This window comes from Eulemur rufifrons, chromosome 17 (assembly GCF_041146395.1).
Source record: "Eulemur rufifrons isolate Redbay chromosome 17, OSU_ERuf_1, whole genome shotgun sequence".
NCBI classification, from domain to species: Eukaryota; Metazoa; Chordata; class Mammalia; order Primates; family Lemuridae; genus Eulemur; species Eulemur rufifrons.
The window spans coordinates 1,806,331-1,829,121 of record NC_090999.1 but is presented as its reverse complement, the minus strand read 5'-3'; the positions used below and the strand labels follow the sequence as shown (position 1 = coordinate 1,829,121).

The following is a 22,791-nucleotide window of genomic DNA, read 5'->3' as shown; positions in this document are numbered from 1 at the left end:
CTCTCTCCTCCCCACTCGGAGCTGGGAGGACGAGGCCCAGCCTCTGCCTACCCAAGATCCAGTCTCCCACAAAGTTTCTCAACCTTTAGATGTTTCTGAGAATGAAAAACCTCCTTTTGGTGGAGCAGTGTGTTCCATTGTGTGAATTGACCACATTTTGCTTATCCGTCCAGCAGCTGATGGCCATCGGGGTGGTGTGCAGCCCGGGCTGCTGTGGGTGAAGCTGCTACGAGCACTCAGAAACGGTCCACGCAGGGCAGCACCTCAGTGGGAGAAGTGGGCCACAAAGGCCTTCGGAACGGCACGGGGTTTCATTCTGGGGAGACAGAAATGTCCTCAAATGAGACTGTGGTGATGGCTGCACCACTCTGTAAATATTCTGAACGTCATTGAAGTGCATACTTAAAATGAATGGATTTTCTGGGGTATAAATTATATCTCGATAAATCTTCTTTGAAAAAGCAAATCGAGTCATTTCACTCTCTGCTTAAAGCCTGCCCATGACTCCTGTTGTCCATAGACTTTGACGGAACCCAGGCCCTCCCCACCCCAGCCCTCCTGAGGCACGAGGGACAACTTCCCTTCCTGGGTCCTGCCAGGAACCTCCAGCCTGGTGGCTCCCCTCTCTCCTCCTGGCTTGTACCTCTCGCTGCTCTGAAATGCAGGACACGTCTGACCACCGGGTTATCCCACTTCTAACTCTCCCCAGGCCTCTCTGAATACCCGTCTCCTTAAAACCTCCTTTTTTGGTAAACATTCTAAGTTATTTGTGTTTGTTGTTCTTTTTTCAATTGAAATTTTTATTGTGATCATTTTAGATGTACGTGCAGCTGTCAGAAATCTCACGTACCCCTTACCCGATTTCCCCCAAGGGTAGCATTTTGGAAAACTACACCACAAGACCACACCGGGACGCTGCCATGGATACAGCCGACGTCTGTGAGAAGCGTGGAACTTGTTGCACACAGGAAAGTCTGAGTTCAGATTTTGCCAGATGCTGCTCTGTGTGTGTGTGTGTGTGTGTGTGTGCCCAGTGCTATACAACTTTGTCACGTGAGTAAATTTGTGTAACCACCCAGTCAAGACTCTGACCATTTCCAGTCCTTAGGGGTCCTGTGGTCCTCTAATAAACACACCCACTTCCCTTCTGTCACCCCCGCCTCTCCTACCCCCTCCTGAGCCCCTGGCAGCCACCTGACCTGTTCTCCGTTTCTAAAATTCTGTAATTTCAGAAATGTTCTATAACAGAATTATGCAGCATGTGACCTTTGAGCCGAGCTGTTTCCCTTCAGCGTGATTCTCCGCAGTCCTCCAGGTTGCTGGGTCTATCGGAAGCTCATTTCTTGTTGTTGAGTGGTCACCCCTGGTGTGCATGTGACAGAGTTTGTTTAACTGTTTGGCCTCTGAAGTACATCTGGGCTGACTCCAGTTTTTGTCTATCCTAAGTTAAGCTGCTATGACCATTGGTGCACAGGTTTTTGTGTGAACATAAGTTTCTGTGTACCTGGAACTAATACCCAAGAATGCAGGATTATATGGTAACTGCATCTTTAGTTTTGTAAGAAACTGCCAGACTGTTTTCCAGAATGGATTTAGGATTTTATGTTCCCACCAACAATGCATAAGTGATCTGTTTCTCTGCATTCTCACCAGCATTTGGTGTTGTCACTATTTTTTAATTTTAGCCACTCTGATAGATATGTTTATCTCATTGTGGTTTTAATTTGCATTTCCTTGATTTTTAAATATTTTGAACATCATTTTATGTGCTTTTTTTTTTTTTACCATCTGTATATTCTCTTTGGTGAAATGTCTTTTCATGTGTTTTCCCCGAATTCTAATTATTAAACAGATGTTTTCATTTTTTTGGTTTTAGATTTACTATTGAGTTTTGAATGTTCTTTATATATTCTAGATACTAGTCCTTTGCCAGATATGTGGCTTGCAAATATTTTCTCTTAGTCTGTAATGCATCTTTTTGTTTTCTGAGCATCTTTCATAAGCAAAAGTTTTAAATTTGGATGAAGTCCACTTAGTCAAAAATTAGCTATTATGGATTTTGCTTTTGATGTCTGCTCTAAAACTCTGCCCAGCCCTAGATCCTGAAGACTTTCTCCTTGAATTGCTTTCGCACTTTTGTCAAAAATAAAATGAATGGGGCAAATATATGTGGCTCCGTTTCAGGGCTCTCTGTGCGGTTCCACTGATCTGCGTCTATCCCTGCAGGGACACCACTCCGTCTTGAGTCCTGTAGCCAGATAACGTCTTGCCACTGGGTGGGCTGATTTCTCCCACTTGACTCTTCTTTTTCAAAATTGTTTTAACTGTTTTAAGGACCATGCCTTTCCATATACACCATGTACATTTTAGAATGAAGTTGTCTTTGTCTGTAAAAAACTTGCCAGGATCTAATTTACTTTTTAAATAAGATATCTATAACTCTTTCCCACTCTAAATTTTTTTACTGAAAATATTGTCAAAGTTCAGTTTGCTTCTATTAAAGTTTTTTTTTCCCCCAAATGTCAATATACATTCATTTATTCATTCAACTATCGAGCACTTGCTGTGTGCTGGGAACCATGCAGTTCATCTGCAAAGGAAAGATAGAAATGCATGCTCGCTCTCCTTGAGGGGCACAAGGTTTTGGGCTGATTGCTAACTCAGGAATTTATCTTAAAAACTAAATGCTATTTTAAATGTACATTATCTATTGGGCCCTAAAATTTAATGTCCAAAATTGATCATGTTTTACCCTTGGGAGCCTGGGCTGCGGAGGAGTGACAGGATCTGGTTGGAGGAGGTAAGGGCCGCCAGGGGGAGGCTCAGAGATGCCTCCAGGGGGGAGGGAGCAGGGAATGTAAGCAAATGTCCCCCCACTCTGTTCCCCTCCTTCATCACCCCCTGTGCCCTTTAGAAGTAAAGGTGAAGAACCAAGAGCGTCATCTGCCCATGTGCACATTCACTCAGTGGGTGTGTGTCTAGTGCCCAGGAGGTGCCACGCGTGGAGCTGGCTGGCACTGAGGTCAGGGAACCATCACGCCAGGAAAGAGCAGCTCTGGCAGCTGCTGACCAGAGCCTCAAGGAGGCTCCCGGGCCTTTGCTGGCCTCCCAGGGGAGAAGTGAGGACCTTATAGGAGGAAGCAACCTGCAGAGGCCCTGACTGGGAGGGGGTCCGGCTGCATGGGAAGGGGAGTGGTCAAGATGCCGGGAGCAGAGAGCCTGGCAAGCTGCAGGGTGCAGCTGGGGCAGCTCTGGAGGCTTCGGGCCACCTTAGCGAAGGGGAGCCTTTGGAAATGTGTTGGTTCCCAGGAAATAGCCCCTCCACCCTGCCTGGTTCGAACAGGTTGAGGATAGAATAAATGATGGAGACCATTATAACCACTGACCAAGCCAGGCCCTAAGGCCTCTCCCACTGCAAGGGCTTTATGCAGACTTGTATTTGCGAAGACATGCATCCCTCGGACGGCAGTGAAGAGAACAGTGCAGACCTGGATGTTTCTGGAAGGAGCTTAAGGGCCAGAAAGGCCCTGAGTTCTACTCTGGGAGTGAGAGGAGTTGAGGAAGGGGCAAGGGCCTGCCAGGAGCCTGGAATCCCACTGAGCAAGGAAGGCCTCCCCCTCCTTGTCCCCCCAACTACCTCCCCCTGCCTCCTCAGGGCTTGCCCCCTGCTTCCCCCACCTCTCCTCTCCCCTCCTTTCTTGTCCAGGCTGCACTCTGCTCTTCCCTGGCCCTTCTCCATCTCTCTGTCTTCCTGCAGTCCCTCTCTCTGCTGTTTATGTTCTCACTGGTGTAGGCGTGAGGTGGAACAGCCCGTGCAAGTGTGCTGCCCCCCACGGAGGCACTGGGTGACCAGCAGGCAGCTGAGTGCACACACCCAGCCCTATCCTGTGCCTCCAGAGACCCCCCAAGCCCAGTGAGCACTGCTCAGCACAGCTCAAAGGAGAGCTGGCCCTGGGCATGGGGAGGCAGAGGATGGGAGGCCCGGGCTGCAGCAGCACCTGCCAGGACAACACCTGTCCCCACCATGCTTAGGAGGCACAAAGACGCAATCCACGTAGAGGTTAAACTGCACATCCAAGACATCTTTTTTTTTTTTTTTTTTAAGGGTGGGGGAACAGAGACAGGAAAAGAGAGATTAAGAATAAAAATAAAAATTTCATGAGAAAATTTTGTAAGAAAGCTACTTTTGTAATAAATAGCCCCAAATTAGCACATTATATTTTGGGGTTCTTGATGCTTTTTCTTAAAGGTTGGCACTTACTTCTCAGTTTAATTGTCAAACCACACAGTATTTCACACAGTGGAAAAGTGCAGACCATTAGAATCCCCTGTAACCATCATTCCAAGCTAGTAATTGTTGACATTTTGCTACATTTAATTCAGATACGTTTTTCAGAAATAAGATATTACTAATAAATCTAACCACCACCCAAGATATTCAGACCTGAAATGGAGTGGAAGCTTTTGTCCCCATGTCCTTGTGGCAGCCCCCATGCCTGAAACAACACAAAATATTGCTGTTTTTTTTACATTCCACCATCAGCATATTCTTTCTGCACCCCCCCCCCCATTTTACACTTTTACTAACGCTGATACAAGAATGACTTCATTCACTCTGACCCCTGGGGAACATTCTGCTCTATGAAATATGCTACTAGTTCTTTATCCCGGCCTGGAGGTGTCCAGTCTTGCACTCAGGAACAATACGTGGAGGACTGCCTGCTTGCGTGCCGGGTGACAGGCAGCCTGCACCTCCTGCTCCTTCAGATGTTGCCAAATGTCTCCCAAATCTCCTCATAGCAGTTTAAACTGGCACAGTGGTGAGGGACAGTTCGGGAGAGTTCCCCTGTGTGCATACCCCAGGCCTTTTTTGGGGCCACCCAGTGGGTTCCAAGGGCACCTCATCTGCTCTAGGCTCCCCGTCACTAGAGAAGCTGGGAGCGCTTCTGTGTCCTCTGTGTGCAGGGTCTGTGCATTGCCTGCCCATTTGAGCACAGGGCGCCCTGTCTTCACCCAGGCACAGAATCCTCCGGGAGGGGGCTCCGCATCGCAGTCCTCTATCTACCCACACGGCAAGTATCCCCACCCCCGCTGGTGTGGGCGGTTTGTCATGTCTGACAAAAGTGTCTACATTCAACGCAATCAAATTTATCCATTTTTTTTTTCTTTCTTCATTTTCTGGTATGTTTTAAAAGAAAACAAACCAAAAACCTCTACTACCCCTGCCTATACAACCCCAGGTGTGCAATATTCGGAGGGAGCTTGGGGAGGGGAGGTTAGTGTGTGGGTGACCACATGTCCCCAAGCCAGTGGCCAGGTTGAGATATGTCGGGGTACAAGAACAGATACAGACTTGGCAAAAAGATATTAAACATGGTCTAGACCAACACTCTTTAGGGCCTCGCTTGTTTGAAGAAAGTAATTGTAGAAAGACTGGAGGAACTCTTTCTGCTCCTGCAGTGTCTTTTAGCAGGCGAGGAAGGAGTCCTACCTGCTCAGGCCAGGCTGGAGTTGACCCCTTTGGTCGCCGCAGCCTCCTGGGCGCACCCAGGGCCGCACGCACCGCCAGCGCTGAGGTGCGCTCTGGCGTTTAAAAGGAGGAATGCAAAGCAGCGAGCTGCCGCAGGAGGGACGGGGGAGGGGAGCCAAGTTCTTTCAAAGACTAGCTTGCAGAAGCACTTTAAAAAACAAACCAAAACGAAAACCTGGCAACTCCACTTGCCTAGAACAGCTTCTGAGACGCCCCGCTGTCCGGGGAGCGCGTGTGCACGCGTGTCTCTGTGCGGGGTTGTGTGCATGTGCGAAGGTGACAGGCTGGCGGACTCAAGCACTTCCTCTCCAAACTGTGCCTGGTGAAGAACTAAGGTGGTCAGGTCGCTAATCCAGAAGCAGTCTCCTTTGACTCCGAGCCCTTAAAGGCACGGAGGCCCGTCCATTCCCAAGGACCGTCCCCTTCCCTTCCTCTCCCCACATTCCTGGGCTTCCCCTGCTCTCCTTCCTGGCGGAGCCGCGGCCAGGGAGGGACTGGGGGGCCGCAGGCAGGACCCACCAACCCCAGCGACCCAGCCCGGGAGCTGCCCAGCACAGCCGGGGGACCCTAGGCTGGGGCTGAGCTGGCGCCTGTCCCTGGACGAGTGGGGGTGGGGTGGCGCAGAGGGGGAAAGGAGCCCCGGGCAAAAGACGTGGGAGGGCAGGGAAAGGGGGAAGAAGAACCCAGACGGAGGCAGCGAGCTGCTGAGAAATGGAGAAATTAGGGTTTTCCGGACCCTGCGCCAGAGAGAAACTTCAGGAAGCTCGTCGGAGGCGGGGCATCTGTCAGAGGATGGCGAATTTTGCTGCCACTAGGGGAGGGACAAGTTAGCAGTGACGACACCCGGCAGTAATCTTGAGCTAAAAACAGGACAGTTGAGTGAGGAAGAGCTGGTTACACGCTCTCCCTAGAATACCAAAACAAAGAAAAAGAAAGAGCGAGCTGGGGAGGCGGATCCAGGTGCCAGGAGCACCCCCAAGGGTGACCCTCCAGCCTCCAGTGGCCAGGCCTCGAGTCCCCCGCAGTGTGGCCCAGCGCTGGCGCTGCCCAGGGCTGCCAGGCCTCACGGCCCATTTGAAAACCCCACCTGTCCCAGGACAGGAGCTCCGGACCCCTCCGTCTCCCTCGGAGTCTCCTCAGTATGCGTTATCCAGGGAAACGTTTCAGCATCAGATGCCAGTTTGAGAACCTAGAAATACCGTTGCATCTGAAATCCATCAAAACGCACTCACAGACTACTGAGAGCTGTAAACGAAGTTTCAAAGAGATTTACCTTTCATTTTGATTTAAATTTTGTACAGTGTATAAAGATGTATTTCTTTTCAAAAAAAGAAAAGAAAAGAAGAAAATTGCACAGCCGGGCTTCTCACCTTTCTCCCACCTTACTCCCGCTGTCCGTCCCTCCGCAAACCCCTGGGGAGCGCTGGCACAAGGAGACGTCTTGGTTGTGGATACAAAAGGACTATGATTTGACACATGGACACTATTTACATTTACAATGTTACTTCGCCAAAGCTAACCCATGTAAAATGTGTATATTTAATCTTAATTCCTGGAAAAAAAAATCACACACCCCCAAATTGGGGCTATCCTTCCACCAAACTCTAACAAAGTCCACCAGAGGCCAGAGAAATGAACAGAATGAGAAATGATCAGGAGCTGCATCGGTTTTATTGAAATGCCCTCGCACCATTTTCCTTCTTCCCTGAATTAAAACAACGTGAGAAGAGGCAGTGATGCCAGGCGCGGGAGCACCCGCAGTCAGTCCCTGGCGCGGGGGCAGAGCCTGGGCCACCACATTGGGGACCAAGGCCGCAGGCTGGCCCACAGCGCCCCCTCGCCGCCTGCGCGCACGGCTCTGCCCGCTGCCTCCTTCCGCTGCACGGACCTGAGACCCCCCAGCACACGACCAGGTCTGGCCAGTGCTAGGCCTACCCAGCCGGCCAAGCTCCTGGGAACACCCTTGAACCCAACCCTGCGTGTCTGGCCCTTCTCTGCACTTGGCTTCGCCAGAGAATCCGGTTCTCTGAGAGGTGCGTGTCCACACCGACTGGTTCTAAATGCTTAGCCCACTGTAAGCACAGGAAACAAAAATACGGCAGCGTTAACACTCTCTCTCTCTATCTTGCTCTCGCTCTCTCTCTCTCCCTCTCTCTCTCTCACACACACACCCCTCGGCAAGGCCAGGAGGATCCACCATGAGCCTGAAGCCACACATTGCCTGGGCAATGGCACCAAGTGGCTGCGCTTTCACAGCAGCTCCTGGTACTCCCCGCTTGCCTGTGTTGTCATCCCTGCTCAGATGACAACCGAAAAGCAGCACCAGCAAAGTGCCCAACCACAGCCAGGCAACTCTACGTGCCTGAGCACCCTTCTCGCCCTTGAGCAAAACAGCCAGGGCCCTGCTCTCCAGGGGGCGGCCGTGGGGCCCCAGATGCTACCACCCGCTCCATCCAGGGACCCCAGTCCGATCCCAGCTCACCCAGGGCCACCCTGCAGGCAGCCTCCCAAGGAACACCACGCCAAGCTTTCATACTTGCCAGGTGTATTTCCTGATGTTCTTTTAAGAAGACCAAGTCAACTTTAACCTAAGAAAAGGAAAAGTGATTTTTAAAAGTCAGGGAGCTTTACAGCAAAGCCAAGTTTATATATTCTAATAACAATGAAAAGCACAAGTTTTAATGTCTCTGTGTAGGCATTTTAATTTGCTACAGTCACTACCAATAAAAACGGCATGTAGTGCGACTCGACTGTGTAATAGTGCAAGGTAGACGGTTTTTATTAGCACCAGGCAGCAGCAGTATGGAAAATTTAGATTTCAGTGGAGGAGTATAATTGCTGGGAGGAAGGTACACACAGGAAGGGAAGAGGCTGTCTTCAAACTCCCGGTGCTGGGCTCAGGAGACGGGAAGGACAGGCCATCCTGGAAATGCACCCTGGACAAGGGACAGCCTCGAAGTGCAATTGTCTGTTTATACATTTAATTGGTGTCAAAATCGACTGTATCTAGAGCATACGGTTCTGCTCTGAACTGGGGACGTTTTTGTAATAACTCGGTGTTTTCTCTTCTGCCCCTGCCAGAGGTCAAGCGGGAGGAGGGTGAGGGGGAAAGAAAAGCCCCAAATGCTAATGACCCCACAGCAGGAAGGTCTTTAGAAATGGAAATACTCAGGGCTCGTATTCTCTGGTGAGAAAAATTAGACCCGATTTTTTTCACTTAAACTGATCTGATTGGAAGTGAACCCTAAAGGGCTGCAATCTGATCTGTCATTGTTTGTGTTTGTTACCCAATGTGTGGGCATCTCCTTTATGCATCTTTCTGGAGGAATTCCTCCCAGGAAAACCAAAAACGTTACATACATTGACAGTGGCTCGCCCCACCAGGTTACCGAAGTATCTCATTTCTCTTTCTCTCTCCACTTCTCTTGCTTTCAACTCTATAATTCTTGATTTAAAATATCTGCCCTGAACTGCATTAGGATGTCCCAGGCGGGGTCACACCTAAAACACCCCTGCTTGCTCCTACAAGTGACCCTAAGTGTGTGGAAGTGGCATGTATGTGTGCAAGGGCCTGGTGGTCATGGGTGGGGGGTGTGTGCTGAGATGACAGGGAGTGTAGGGTACAGTGTTGAGGGCAGGGGTGTGGTTTGCGAGCGATCTGGGAGGGAGAGGGGCACTGGGCCTGGGAGCACTTACCCGGAGCGATAAGCCTGGGACCAAGGAGTTGTCAAGCACAACACTGCACTTTGCAACTGGTTCCCTCTCACCTGGAAAAAGACAAACGCAGCCTGACCGGTCTGCGAGTGTCTCCTGCTGCCCGGACCAGGCTGGCGGTCTAGCCCCCTCTTCCCGTCCCGCCGAGAGGCCGCACGGTGCACAGATCCTGAACGCACAGGCCGCCGGCGGACTGCAGCGCGCACTGCACCGGGGTGGAGGTGGGAGCTTCAGGCCTGAGCTGCGGCCCAGCTCCCAGCCCCGGCGCCCTCCCACCTCCACTGCACCCACTCGAGACAGCTTCGAGGAAGAGGCACCTGTTGGGTGGATGCCCCCACTAGGGCCCGTACACACCCTGAGGCCTTCTGAGTCCCCTGAGCGCCCCCCATAGGTGAACCTTCAGGCTGAGTAGCCAGACATCCTCTTCTCTTCCGCTGTTCCCCGGCCGGCCGCGTGGAGAAGGGTTGGAGGAGCATGCAGGGCTGGAGTCTCGGGGACCCTAGCTAACCACCCCGCCTCTGAGCCCTGTGAGGCACCTCCTGAGCCGCACGTTACCTGAGCTACCTGTGATGCCCACTGTGCCAGTGCCACCAGCCGGCTGCCCTCTCCTCTCTCTTCCGGAGGTGGCGGAGAGGCTTCACATCCTGCCAGAGGCGGTTTCTCCGATGACAGTCATCTCCCGGAGTGTCCTGGCAACACAATCCGAAAGAGGAGTCAACTTACTAAAACAAATTAAAAAACTCTTGGGGGGGGGTGGCATCTAACAAGTGAAGCAGTGAAGCTTTGCAGTGTGTGCCACGACGTTTCCAACGAGAAAAGTCCTGTCATTAAGGGATCCGGGGTCTCCGTTGCTCACCTCAGGGCCCTCCTGGCAGTTCGCAACCAAGGCGCCCCGATCGGGTCCGTGCTCGGTGGAGTGGGGTGCGAGGGGCAGGCGACCAGATGCGAGGGCGCTGGGAGCCTCCAGCCGTGAGGCAGAGCAGATCGAAGAAGATGGGAGTGGGAGTCCCGCACACCACCCCAAGGAGGACCCAGGCCCTGGGTGCCACCATCCTGCCTCCTCCCTGTTTCCCTGCGACTCGGGACTGGACACTGGAGCCCAGCGCTCAGTCATCTAGGCCGGCCTGCCTCCTTGGGGTGGAGAAGGGACACGGGCTGTGCGTCCCCCAAGTGGACCCGGCCTGGCCCGACTGCAGGCGGCCTCTGCTAGTCCGCGCGAGCGGAGCTGGGGGGCGGGGCAGTGGGAGAGGGTGAAAGGGAGGAGGAACGAAGGTGGCAGGGACGAGGTGGGGGAGCTGGCTGGAGCGGGGTAGGGGGACGTGGCCGGAGTAAGCGTGAGTGGGAGGGGTGCGCGCCGGGACACGCAGCTCGGCCTGGCTAGGCTGCAGGGCCGCGGGCTGGGGCCGGAGCTGCGAGAGAGGCGGCTGCGCCACAAAAGCCTTCGCGTCCCTCCCTCGCGCCCGCCTCCCTCTCCTCCGCCCTCCCCTCCCCTCCCCTCGCCGCTCCCTGCTCCTCCCCCGGCCGCCGCCGGGCCGCTGGAGCGGGCGGAGCAGGGGAGGGGCGGGCACCCGAATATGCAGATGAGCGCGTGACGGACAGCTCCGCGTTCCAATGTCCCTCGGAAACTCGAGCGCTCCTTCCTCAACTCCTCACTCCCGACTCCAGACTCCCCCAAACCCCGACCGCCGGCCTGGCGCGCGGCTGCGCCCACTGGCTCCGCGCTGCCGCCGCCGCCACCGCCGCCCCGCCGTTTCCCCGGCTCGCGGGCCGCCCGGGCTAGTGCCGCGGCCCGCCTGCCTCGGCCCTCGGCCCGGGTGCCCGCCGCCGCGCCGCGCCCCGGCCCGGCGTGGATGGGGGGCGCCGCGCGCCCAGCCCGCTGCTCGGCGTGACGCGGGCCCCGCGCCCCGCGCCCACCATGTCCTACCCGCAGGGCTACCTGTACCAAGCGCCCGGCTCGCTGGCGCTCTACTCGTGCCCGGCGTACGGCGCGTCGGCGCTGGCGGCGCCGCGCAGCGAGGAGCTGGCGCGCTCAGCGTCGGGCTCCGCGTTCAGCCCGTACCCGGGCTCGGCGGCCTTCACGGCACAGGCGGCCACCGGCTTTGGCAGCCCGCTGCAGTACTCGGCCGACGCTGCCGCCGCCGCGGCCGGCTTCCCGTCCTACATGGTAACCGTGCGCTGGTCGGGACGCGGGACACCGGGGCGTGGGGACCCTGGTTGGAGCCCGGGCCGCGTGGGGTGGGGATCGGTGAGCGGGGAATGTGGCGCGGGCGGCGGCTCCAGAGTAGCCAGCTCTGTCTGCCGCGCCGCAGGCGGAACAAGGGGCCAGGGTGGCAGGCAGCGTGTTCAGCAGGGGAAGTCCCTGAGCCCCGCCGGGCCCAGCGCCCCGTGGCGCTCCCCATTGGCTCGCCGGATGATTTTCTCCAAGAGCCTGGAAAGCGAGACTCCGCCGGGACTGGCGTCTGTCGTGGGTTGTCCCTGGTTCGGGCATCGCATCCTGATGAGGGGTCCGGATCCGGCCGAAGACTCGCCCGCCTTGGCGTAGGGTGGGAGGCACGGCGCCACTGGGGCCTCTGGGGCGGCCGCTGGGTAGTTCGCATTCACTTTCGGGGAATTGGGGCAGCGGGGCCACCGAGTTAGAGGAGGGAACGGAGCATCCGGCTGCGGCTCCCGATCCTGGCCCGAGGCGCCCTGGTCTCGGGCCTTAATCTGCCCCGCAGACCTTGCTTTCGAAAAACGTACGGGCAGGCGTGTAACTTGCTAAGTGCCCGAGTCCTCAGCGCATAGAGAGCAGCTCCTGCTCCCGCAACCCGCGGCCGGCTCTCGCGCCTGCAGTGCGCAGCTGGGCCCGGCCCGGGCCTTGGCGAATCACGTTATGGGCGATTGAGGCCATTACGGGGATTGTGGCCACTGCCGGCCCTCGGTGGAATTCCAGGGCAGCGACAGAGTAGCAGCGGCCTAAGCGAGGGCTGCAAATGTCTCGAATTTAAACGTTAAAGGGTGAATTAAAATGCTAATTACCGCGTATTTGAAGAATTCGAAACGGTGACTGGCTTCTGAGTTGCAAATTGGATTTGCAGAGCTTTAGAGCAGTGAATAGCGGAGTGGGGCTTTGGGGTGTTTTTTTAACCATATAAGGGCGGGGACAAGGGAGTTGGGGGAGGCAGTGGCACTTGAAGCATCCAGAGAAATTTAGATATCAAGAAACTACCTGTAGGCCTGTGTGCGCACACGTGTAAGTGTGTGTACATCTGTGCGCACCGCTCTGGAACATTTAGGGGAAGATAGGTCATTTTAGGAAGGTAAAATAGTTCAAAAAATCGAGAATAAAACTGCAGTCCTTTTTGTGATCCATAGCTGGCCCTAAATCACACTGCTTTTTTCCTTCTCTTTTGCTGCGGGAAGGGCGGCTGAGAGCGGGAGACTCTCAGTGGGAAAGGCAGCGATGGGCGGGCGGAGGGGTCCCCTCGCACCCCACTCACAGGCTCTTGTTGGTTCCAGGGTGCACCCTACGACGCTCACACGACCGGGATGACGGGCGCCATCAGCTACCACCCCTACGGCAGCGCGGCCTACCCATACCAGCTTAACGACCCCGCGTACCGTAAGAACGCCACGCGGGACGCCACGGCCACGCTCAAGGCCTGGCTCAACGAGCACCGCAAGAACCCCTACCCTACCAAGGGCGAGAAGATCATGCTGGCCATCATCACCAAGATGACCCTCACTCAGGTGTCCACCTGGTTTGCCAACGCCCGCCGGCGCCTCAAGAAGGAGAACAAGATGACTTGGGCCCCGAGGAACAAAAGCGAGGATGAGGACGAGGACGAGGGCGACGCAGCGAGGAGCAAGGACGAGAGCCCCGACAAGGTGCAGGAGGGCAATGAGACCTCGGCGGAGGACGAAGGTGAGCGGGCCGCGCGCGGCCGGCGCACGGTCTCGGGGAGCTGCCCTCGTAGACGGGGTGCAGAGACGGGGTCGGGGACACTGCCCCGAGACACCCCAGGTCCGGGCTCGGGCCCCAGCCGCCCGCCCGCTGTCGCTCTGGTCCTCGGGATTTGGCCGAGTGATTCCTCGGGCGCTTCCCGGGGAGGTCGGGCTCTCCCGGACATGGCAGGGGTTGGGGTGAGGTGAGGGATTGCATGGGGGGGGTAGTGCCCTCACTGCTCCCCGAGTGCCACCGACCATGCCCGCGCCTCCTCAGGGATCAGCCTGCACGTCGACTCGCTCACGGATCACTCGTGCTCGGCCGAGTCGGACGGGGAGAAGCTACCGTGCCGCACCGGGGATCCCCTGTGCGAATCGGGCTCGGAGTGCAAGGACAAGTACGACGACCTGGAGGACGACGAGGACGACGAGGAGGAGGGCGAGCGGGGCCTGGCGCCGCCCAAGCCCGTGACCTCGTCGCCGCTTACCGGTGTGGAGGCGCCGCTGCTGAGCCCCCCGCCGGAGCCCGCACCCCGCGGGGGCGGCGGCGGCAAGACGCCCCTGAGCAGCCGGACGTCGCCAGGAGCGCCGCCGCCCGCCTGCAAGCCCAAGCTGTGGTCGCTGGCCGAGATAGCCACGTCGGACCTGAAGCAGCCAAGCTTGGGCCCGGGCTGCGCGCCCCCGGGGCTGCCTGCGGCCGCCGCGCCCGCCTCATCCGGGGCCCCGCCCGGCGGCTCGCCCTACCCCGCCTCGCCGCTGCTCGGCCGCCACCTCTACTACACGTCGCCCTTCTATGGCAACTACACAAACTACGGGAACTTGAACGCGGCGCTGCAGGGCCAGGGGCTCCTACGGTACAACTCAGCCGCCGCGGCTCCCGGCGAGGGGCTGCACGCGGCGCCCAAGGCGGCCAGCGACGCGGGCAAGGCGGGCGCGCACCCGCTCGAGCCCCACTACCGGCCCCCGGGCGGCGGCTACGAGCCCAAGAAAGGTAGGCTGCCCGTGGCCGCGGGGTCCCCGGGGAGGGAGGGCCGGCCGCCGGCCTGGTCGGGTAGAGCCCCTGGGACACCGGGAAGGGCCGGAAACCCCAGCCGTTTAGAGGAGTGAGGGAAAGGCCAGCCGCTCTCCTGTGAGCCACAGTTAGGGACAGGGACCCAGGGGCGGAGGGGCTTGAGAATAAGGCCAAGGGGGCGGGGGCCTCTTCTCAAGCTCACCCCGGTCTTATTTACTTTTTATTCACTTACTGTTAGTTTTACTGCTGTTATCGTCATGGCTTTTAAAACAGTTCTAGCAGACACAAATGGCCACAAAATGCAGGTGACGGCCCCTGTCCCTGCTGGGGAGTGCGAGCGAGCGTTGGTCTGCTTCGGTGCCTTGTGTTGGTTAAGCAGAGTCTCAGCTGGAGCCTCCTCTCTGCCTTTAGCTGGAAGGAAGCAAAACGTTCCCAGTTAGTCTCGGAGGCATTATGTCTTCAAAACAGGAAATAAGAGCCGTTCCCTTTCTCCCTGCGTTTCTGTGTTGCCTCTGCTGCTGGCAGTTCAGGCTACCTGCTAGAGGAGTTCAAGGGGGGAAGGCAGTGAGAATTAGGGAACACAACCAAAAAGCCTCTCACATAGTGGTGCTGGAGACGGTCGGTTCTGGAACCATCTGCTGTTTGCTTGGGTGCCTGGGATGGTGGGTGCATGTCTGCTCTGCGAGCCGGTGGGCTGTGGGGTCGGGTTCTCACTAACTGCCCCTCCCCTGACAGATGCCAGTGAGGGCTGCACCGTGGTTGGCGGGGGCGTCCAGCCCTACCTATAGAAGGGCCAGCGCGGCGTGCAAGTAAGTGGGCACCCTGTGCTTCCCACACCCTGGGGAGCCTCCCAGCACCTACTGCACTGTACACTTGCTTAATGTGTTTTTCTTGCTTCTTGTCATGAGGTTGGAAGATAGAGCATTTCAATCTCCTTTGGCCTTTTTCCTCTTAAAGGGGGAGACTGCCTGTTCTGTTTTGTAGATTCCCTATTTCTGGCTCAAGTTCTGTTTTGAAGAGTCATTCCTTAAACTGCAATATATATTGCAACACTGCTGTTCTTTTCTCTTTGAAAAAATAGATTATTAAAATCTGGGCATTTGAATGCAATTTGGAGCCAGTTTTACTATGCTAGACACATACTAGACACCCGCTTTTGGTGGGCTAGCACCACTGAAACTTGAAGTCTCAAAACCTTCCTAGATGATGTTTACAGGCTAAGACTGAAGAGACACCAGGAGTGCTAGTCTTTTATCAGCCCTGCCCGCCCGCATGTCCACATGGACCAGACAGGACTCTGAAGTTCTCCTGGCTTACAGCAGTTTCTCAAAAAATATGTTACTTTACAACTAGACAAAATTACTAATCACAGATCTTGAAGATGGGAGAGGTGGAACCATTTCTGATCAACTCATTTCCTAATGTGATGGTGTCAGTGTGGAACTGAAGGATTTGGGATGATTTGGTTTTTTCCTTGGTCCACAGGTAGGTGTCACAATTGCTTTGGAAAAAAAAAAAAAGTCAGCAGGCCATTCTCCCTTCCCAAGCTTATAAACACATAGATACAAACACCAGATGTCTAAATCGGGACCACATCTTGTGCCACTGTAAACGAGAAGGATCCACCCAGCACTGTCCACCCACAGACTCTAGCGATTGGAACAGACTATTGTTGGACATACGTGAATTTGTCGGCATAGTATAGCTTCCCCAATGTATTTGTGACTCTTGGAAACAATCTGTTTTTCTCAGGATATGAATTGATCACTTCATTGCCACGGTATATATTCTATAGGTGTGATAGGATTTACTGTAAAGTTTATTTGTAAAAGATGTACACAGTAGAAATAAAACGTGATTGAAGAACTTGAGTACTTCAGAAGTGGAAACAAATTTGATATTTATTTTTATAATGATATAAAGCTTCTAGTAATTTATGCAAGTTGTATTGCAATGGAATCTAAACTTTTTGTAAATAAATTCTGCCTGGTTTTTATTTGAACATTGCTGGTTATACAATCTTTGTTGGTTGTTTAACATGGATTCTTTACTAATTTATATCTTAAATTGTAAATAAAAACAGACTAGTCTACAATAATATGGTGTTTGGGGCTGATTTTTCCTAGAAGAGAGAGTTGGGTTTGGAGCCCCAGGGGATGATGACCTCCAGGTGATCTGGCCTCCCCTTCTCAGTGAAAAGCTGTGTGAAATAAACTCTCCTTTCTTATGCTTATTAAAAAGAAAGGCAGCCGAAAGAGAAATGTGCAGTAGGGAGATACATGTGGTTCTAGATTATTTATATACAAATGTATTGCAAGAAAATTAAGATTTTTTTGTGCTCTGAATATGCAAATTACTTGTTAGTGTAAATTTTTAAAACTAAGCAAAATATAATAAAATGATCTGACACCCTTATGCATTTTATATTTATTTCTGATGCTGGTTTATTGAACCTCCTCAATAAGCTGAACTGGAGAGTATAATATGGATAATGGAGAGTTACATCCCCCACAATAAAGTACTGATGGAAATAATTGTTTTTTTAAAGCTGAATTATCCAAATTGGTGGGCATTATTCAGATTTATTGAATGATTTCTTAACTCTCCTTTTCATATAACTCACATTAAACGCAAGGTGAAGTCTGGGGGGAGGGATTTAGTTTCCTTTCAGAGGCTGTTACCCTTACCCTGGGGGAAAAGAAAGGTTTAAACAACCTGAGACTATGGCCTCTTTATTGTGTAACTCACTTTCTAATTACAGGACACGTCTAAAATTTGTAGTCACATAACATATTCCCTTTGATTAGTATCATAAAAGCAGCAAACCTGTCACTTTAATTTTCAGCAAAATTATATGGATATCCATATAATATAATTTCAGAAAAGAAATGAACAATCATTTATTTCCTCTCCAAAGATAAATTGAGTGAATATAACTTACGGTTATAAAACAAGAATAATAGCTTCTTAGATTGCCCTTTAATCAATCATACACTTATTTTTCAAGAGGTTCATCTATTTTATTCCATGATTAATAATGTTGCAGCGCGAAAGCATTATTGGATCCCAGTGGGGGAGGTCTCGGATGCTTTTAGCTGCTTTGGAATGGTCAGTTGGGGTTCATTATGGGCTGATATTGAACAATTTATAAAATCTTGTCTAAACATCTGCCAGCTCCGATAGGCCGATGTGTCTGAGGATGGGAAATTGCTGGACCAGTTGATATTGACAAACGGATCTCTCTCCAGTGGCTTTTTGTGCCATAGAAATTAGTGGCCTCTTGCTGGGGTCTTGTTAGAAAGGGTATTTGAAAGTAATCTTAGATACTTGGGGCAAAGCCAGAGGACTGTTAGCTGGACACAGAACCACGCTGGTGGGGAGGAGCAACTGTGGTTTGACTGGAGAACAGGAGCAGACCTCGGTTTGGGTTTTCTATTACTTCTCGTGCATTTTGTTGGTTTTAAATACTTAAGCGTTTGGAGGTCAGACATAAAGTCAATCTCTGGGGTGGAGAGCTATTTTTCTCTCTTCCCTGCCTCCTCTAGTAATACATATGGAAATGTTCGGAGCTGAGCTGTCTGCTGGGGAGAGGGAAGAGTGTTCACATGGGAAGCTTTGCCACTCTGTGGCAGCGTGTCTGGAAGCAAAGAAATTCAAGGTCTGGAAAGGCAAGAGTGAGCTTCGAGTATGTTTGCTTGTTTTGGTTTTAGACATAAAACCGTCATAGAATTTCCATAAAGATAATGATTTTTCCCCTCCAGGAAGCATTTTATATTGCAATATCATGGTCCTAAGTACTTTACTTTTATTAACATTAACCACATTTCCTAAATCAGCAGGGAATAAAATGCCCATGGCGGCAATATATCTCTGTTACATGTAACATTCTAACGAGAGTATTTTGCAGACTTCAGTGAAAAGTATGAAAGTTAACAATATTTAACAAAGCAAACACCGAAAGACCATGCACAGTAATGAAGACACATTTACAGCCATACGTCTCTTAGGGAGGAGTGGAGCTCGCGGGCAGAAACCCAAGCACAAATTGATCTCTGTGCATATGTTCAGACATTGAAGCTGGGTGAAAGCTGCCTCCCTTTGGGACAGGGAAGATTGGTTTACCTGCACATGGATCCCTGTCCCTTCCCCTGCACACATCCCCCTCAGACCCTGTTCTCCTGGACGACCTGCACATTTCAATTGGTGAAAACTCAAAGCCGCTCAGGAGATTAGCCCAGGCTAAAGAAGCTTCTTTGATGTTTATATGCCCAACAAATTATCAAAGATTTCCATAACTTACCCACCCGTCTCCTGATCTGAATTTCTTTCGGGAGAACTTGATTTTTAAATATACGCTAAGAACATAAAACCTGCAGGTGTTTAGAGGGATCTTTTTAAAGAAATGCAGAGTGATTTATGAGCGCCTCTCCATGCAGGTCACCGGGAAAGATGAATGAGGAAGAGAAATAAGGAAGGGAGGGAGGGAGTCCTCCATGGGGAGGGAGGCAGCTAATGGGGTCTGACTTTCATTTTTGTTTTAAAAATTTGTTAATCCAAAATTACGCAGCGGGCCAAGATAGAATCCTCCTTTGCAGTTGTGGACGAGGTCGCGGCGCACTCGCACGGACCCGCGCTTTGGGGCGTTCGCCCCGACTTCGCGCGGAGCAGGCCCGGGCGCTCCCGACTCCTCCTCCGGCGCCGCGTGGTCAGCGGCGACAGCCCCTCTGCCCTCCGCGGCCCGGGGTTGCATTAGAACTGATTTATCGGAATTCGCGCTTTAATCTCAGGTGGGCCCCGGGGGCCGGCGCTGCCGAGAGCACGCGGGGGGGCGGGGAGAGGGGCTTGCCCTGCGGCCGGCGCGGGCGCTGCCTCCCGCGCCCGTCAAATGTCAACATTTGTTCCCAATAAAAGAGTTATTGTTTCTGCAAAGCTGCCCAGCAACTGCCTTTGAAACTTGGAAAGAACTTCATCCACCTTTGTCTGCAGCGAGGCGGGAGGAGCGGGGAGCGGAGGGAGAGGCAGGGGGCCGGGGGCGGCTGGCCTGGCTCGGGAAGCCAGGAGTCCTGGGGAGCGCCCCGCCCGCCCCCCTCGTGCCACCGCGGGGTTCTGTAGGTGGGGGAGTGGCGGGGCAAGGGGTGTCTCCACAAGGCTCTTCTCAATGCTTGTGTTTATCAGATATCTGCAGGCGGGGAGGTTCGAACCATTGCGAAAAAACGCAGAGATGAAGTGGCCACCCTCCAAAGCTCCAGAGCGTTTTCGGATCATTTACAATTACATTTAAATATTTATTGAAGAGGCTAAAAGTAAAGTGGGTTTTTAACGATACAGATAAATGTACACTAAAGTACCACTGTTAGAACCCAATTAAATAGACATCAATTTGAAAAAGATCATTCCGAACCAATTTGTGGTCCTATCAGAGGCAAGCATTTTCAAATTTAAATAACACTCTGAATTATTAGAAAGTTTTCTCTAAGTCACAGAATACAATAATTGTCACTATATAATTTTCTTTATTGCATTGAAAATACCAAGGAAAACATTCATTTTAAACTACAAATTAAAAATATAAATAGATCTATTAAATATGTGTTTTTAAACTGCTTTTACAAAAATAACATTTTAAATATTTTTAAAATGTGTGAACCCAAGGGGCTATCATGGGAACAATACACAACCGTCTGTGATATGTGAATATTATGATTAACATCATTTGAATTTCTACAAATCGCAAGGGGGACATGTCCCTTTGATGTATTTTCAAACCTTTATGCAAGTGACAAATCCCTACAGATATTTTAAAGGCTAATTATAAGGAGAAGTAATCTATGACAATATAATTTTCCAGTTGCTGAAAATTACTTTCTATTGGCCATAATGAAAGCACTCACAACCCTCCCCCCTTGCTGGGCTAGAAGACCATGAAGCTGGTATTTGGCAATATGCACTTGGACCTCAGCCACTGATGGGCAGAAGAGAAACCACTTCTTACCCCCATTTCAGGGTGCAGTCGCCCCACTTGTGTGTTTCACTCTATCCCTCCACCTGCACCCTCTGCAAACAGAGGTCTCAGCTGCCACCTCTGTCCTCGCCACCCTCCTAGCAGAGAATAGGCTTGTGTTCCCAGAGTTAGGGCAGAGTGTTCTCCCTCTTTCTAAGAAAGATAAAAATTGAAGACATTATTTAGGAGGTAATACAATAAAAAAAAGGAATGAGTTATGAAATATCTGTCATCTGTTCTTTTGCAATCCCAGGTAAAAGGAAATAGGAAGAATGTTTTTTGTTTGTTTAAATTTGGCCCCAAGGTAATAAATAAACATCTTTTTAAAAGGTGTTCCAATGTTGCTTTGTTCTATATGGAGCTGAAAGCAAATTAACTCTAATATTCGTATGGAATTGACGGCCAGGTTTGGGGCTGCCTCCAATGCGCAGCCGATCTTCCCAGAGAATACCCAGAGGGAAGAAACAAAACAACGCTACACGAGCACTCCCATTTTTGTGGGGAGATAAATTGACAATTTATTGTGTGTAACTCCTGATCAATTATTAATCGTTAGTGTCAACAACAGGGTTATAATTACCTTCGGTTATTTTGAAGAATATTTGTTTTTTCATTTCTCTGATCTGGTAATTAGTTAATGCTCTTGAGTAATAAATTCAAAGAAGAACGGATCAGACCCAACCTACCCCTCCCCTCCGTTTTGGTGACCTTTAAGTGAAAACACTCACATTCACCTGCTGGGTTCTCAGAAATACCCTCCTTGTCTCCGTTCTACCAGTGGGCACCTTTTTTTCTGCCATAAATAATGATTCCAGAGGAAAAGGGGGAAATGACAAACAAATAGAGCGCAGCTGGAATTAATAAGGCTGATCAAAGTTAGCAGGGCTGCGCCTGCTCGCGACAGCGCAGGGCTGAGGCCCATAAAGGTGCCAGCGGTGCTCGCCTCTTCCCTCCAAGGCAAGAGAAAGGGCAAATCTAAGGGCTGAACCCCGACTTCCTCTTACAGGGGCAAGGGGGACTGGGGAAGAACCTTTGTTTTGGGGCCTTGCTAATACCAGCGACGCTGGCCGACTGGGCCTGCGCGGGACCAGCACTGCGCATTCGCCCAGTGCGGGTGCGAGTCCGCGTGCACCCACCTGCAGTCCAGTGAGGCGCGGTGAGGGGATGCTCCTGGACTCTGAAAGGTTAGGAGGTGCTTTACAAGGTTAGGTGGGGACAAGTAGGCGGCCGGGAGGGGAGGGGCAGCCGATCCCAAAAGCAGAGAGGAGAAGCCGCCCCAGCCTCAGAGAACCGCGCCACAGCGCATGGAAGGAGGACGGTGCGCTGTTGCCACGGTCGCCCTCCACCTTCCGAGCTCCAGCGGCCCTGGTCCTAGGGTACAGGCGCTGGGGGCGCTGGACAGGCTGGCCTGGTGCCCCTCCCGCGTTCTTCCCGGGGTTTGGTGTCGCTTCCTGCCGGACCGAGGCCTTTCCCACAGGCGCCTGCTCCCGGGAGAGCGCTGGGGGGCAGAAGCTCCTTAAGGTCCTTAAGCTCCCACCCCGGGTCGGTGCCCGAGCACACGTGTTTTGCCCTACAGCTATCATCATTTTCTTCGGGGAACTGTATTCTTCCACCCGCTCCAGCCCCCGGACGGTCCTAGTGTGTATGGGGGGTCCTTCAGCTGACACAAGACCCATTTCTGTCCCGTTGTACACCAGCGCAGCGCTGCTGCCCGCGTGCGCTTAATTGGTCACATGGAGGCCCTGAAAAGCAGGGACCAGGCCCCGCGGGTGAGCTGAGCAGTAGCAGGTCCAAGGATCCTGGACACCGAGTGAGCTGCGGCCGCCCTGCTCCCGTGGCGGCGGCGCCCGCCAGAGCCCCGGCCCAGGCGCACCTGCAGGGGAGGCGGGGGCGCCGAACAGGATGCGCCCCACGCCGCGACTGCTGATGTTCTCTGCGCCGCTTTTGGGCCCCGGTGCGCTGGAGTGGAGTCGGGATCCAACCCTTCCAAGCTTCAAAGGAGGCCGTAGCCAGGCTCCCGGGGGCGCGCGGCCACGCACAAGCCTGAGGACCGGCAAGGACCCACCAGCTCTCAAGGGAGGCCCGGCTCCTGCCTCGCCCCACTCCGTAGCCCCGTTGAGGCCCTGCTCCGGGCTCCCTTCCCCAGACCCCTCCCAAGCCCCAGGCCGAGTCCACTCAGGTTTCCTCCCATCCGGACCCCACTCTGGAGACTCCTCACCCAGGCCCTGCTCGGGCTCCCGCCCCGCCCGCCTCTCTCTCCACTCCCTCGCACGGCCGGGAATTGGCCTACCCCCCACACGCTCCGTGGCTGGCGCGGGGTGCCAAGTCCCCAGTCTCCTGCCCCAAGCCCGGGCGGGCAGGCTGGCATTCGTCGGGACGGGGACTCGGCCCCCGGGGTTGGGCGGGGTCAGCTGGGAACAAAGTGCCCCGCGAGCACCGGGCAAACCGAAAGCGCTCGTGGAGTTCAGGGCCGGGGGTCAGGCAGCCTCGCGGTGGGGTTCTCCTCCTTGGCCCGCCCGGTCCCCGGAGCCGGACCGGTCCCGGCAGCCGGCAGCCTCCGGGTCTCGGAGCTCCGAGCGAGGGCAGGCCTGCCTTTCGCCTCTTTCTCAT

General features: G+C 53.3%; 1 protein-coding gene across 1 annotated transcript; it reads left to right on the top strand.

Moving 5' to 3' along the window:
• Positions 1–10,895: 10,895 nt before the first annotated feature.
• On the top strand, positions 10,896–16,593 carry IRX2 (iroquois homeobox 2). The gene is made up of 5 exons (XM_069492612.1): positions 10,896–11,408; positions 12,743–13,148; positions 13,446–14,159; positions 14,916–14,989; positions 15,666–16,593. The coding sequence occupies exons 1-4, from the start codon at positions 11,160–11,162 to the stop codon at positions 14,966–14,968; spliced, it is 1,422 nt and encodes a 473-aa protein (XP_069348713.1). The 5' UTR covers positions 10,896–11,159; the 3' UTR covers positions 14,969–14,989; positions 15,666–16,593.
• The last annotated feature ends 6,198 nt before the right edge of the window (positions 16,594–22,791 follow it).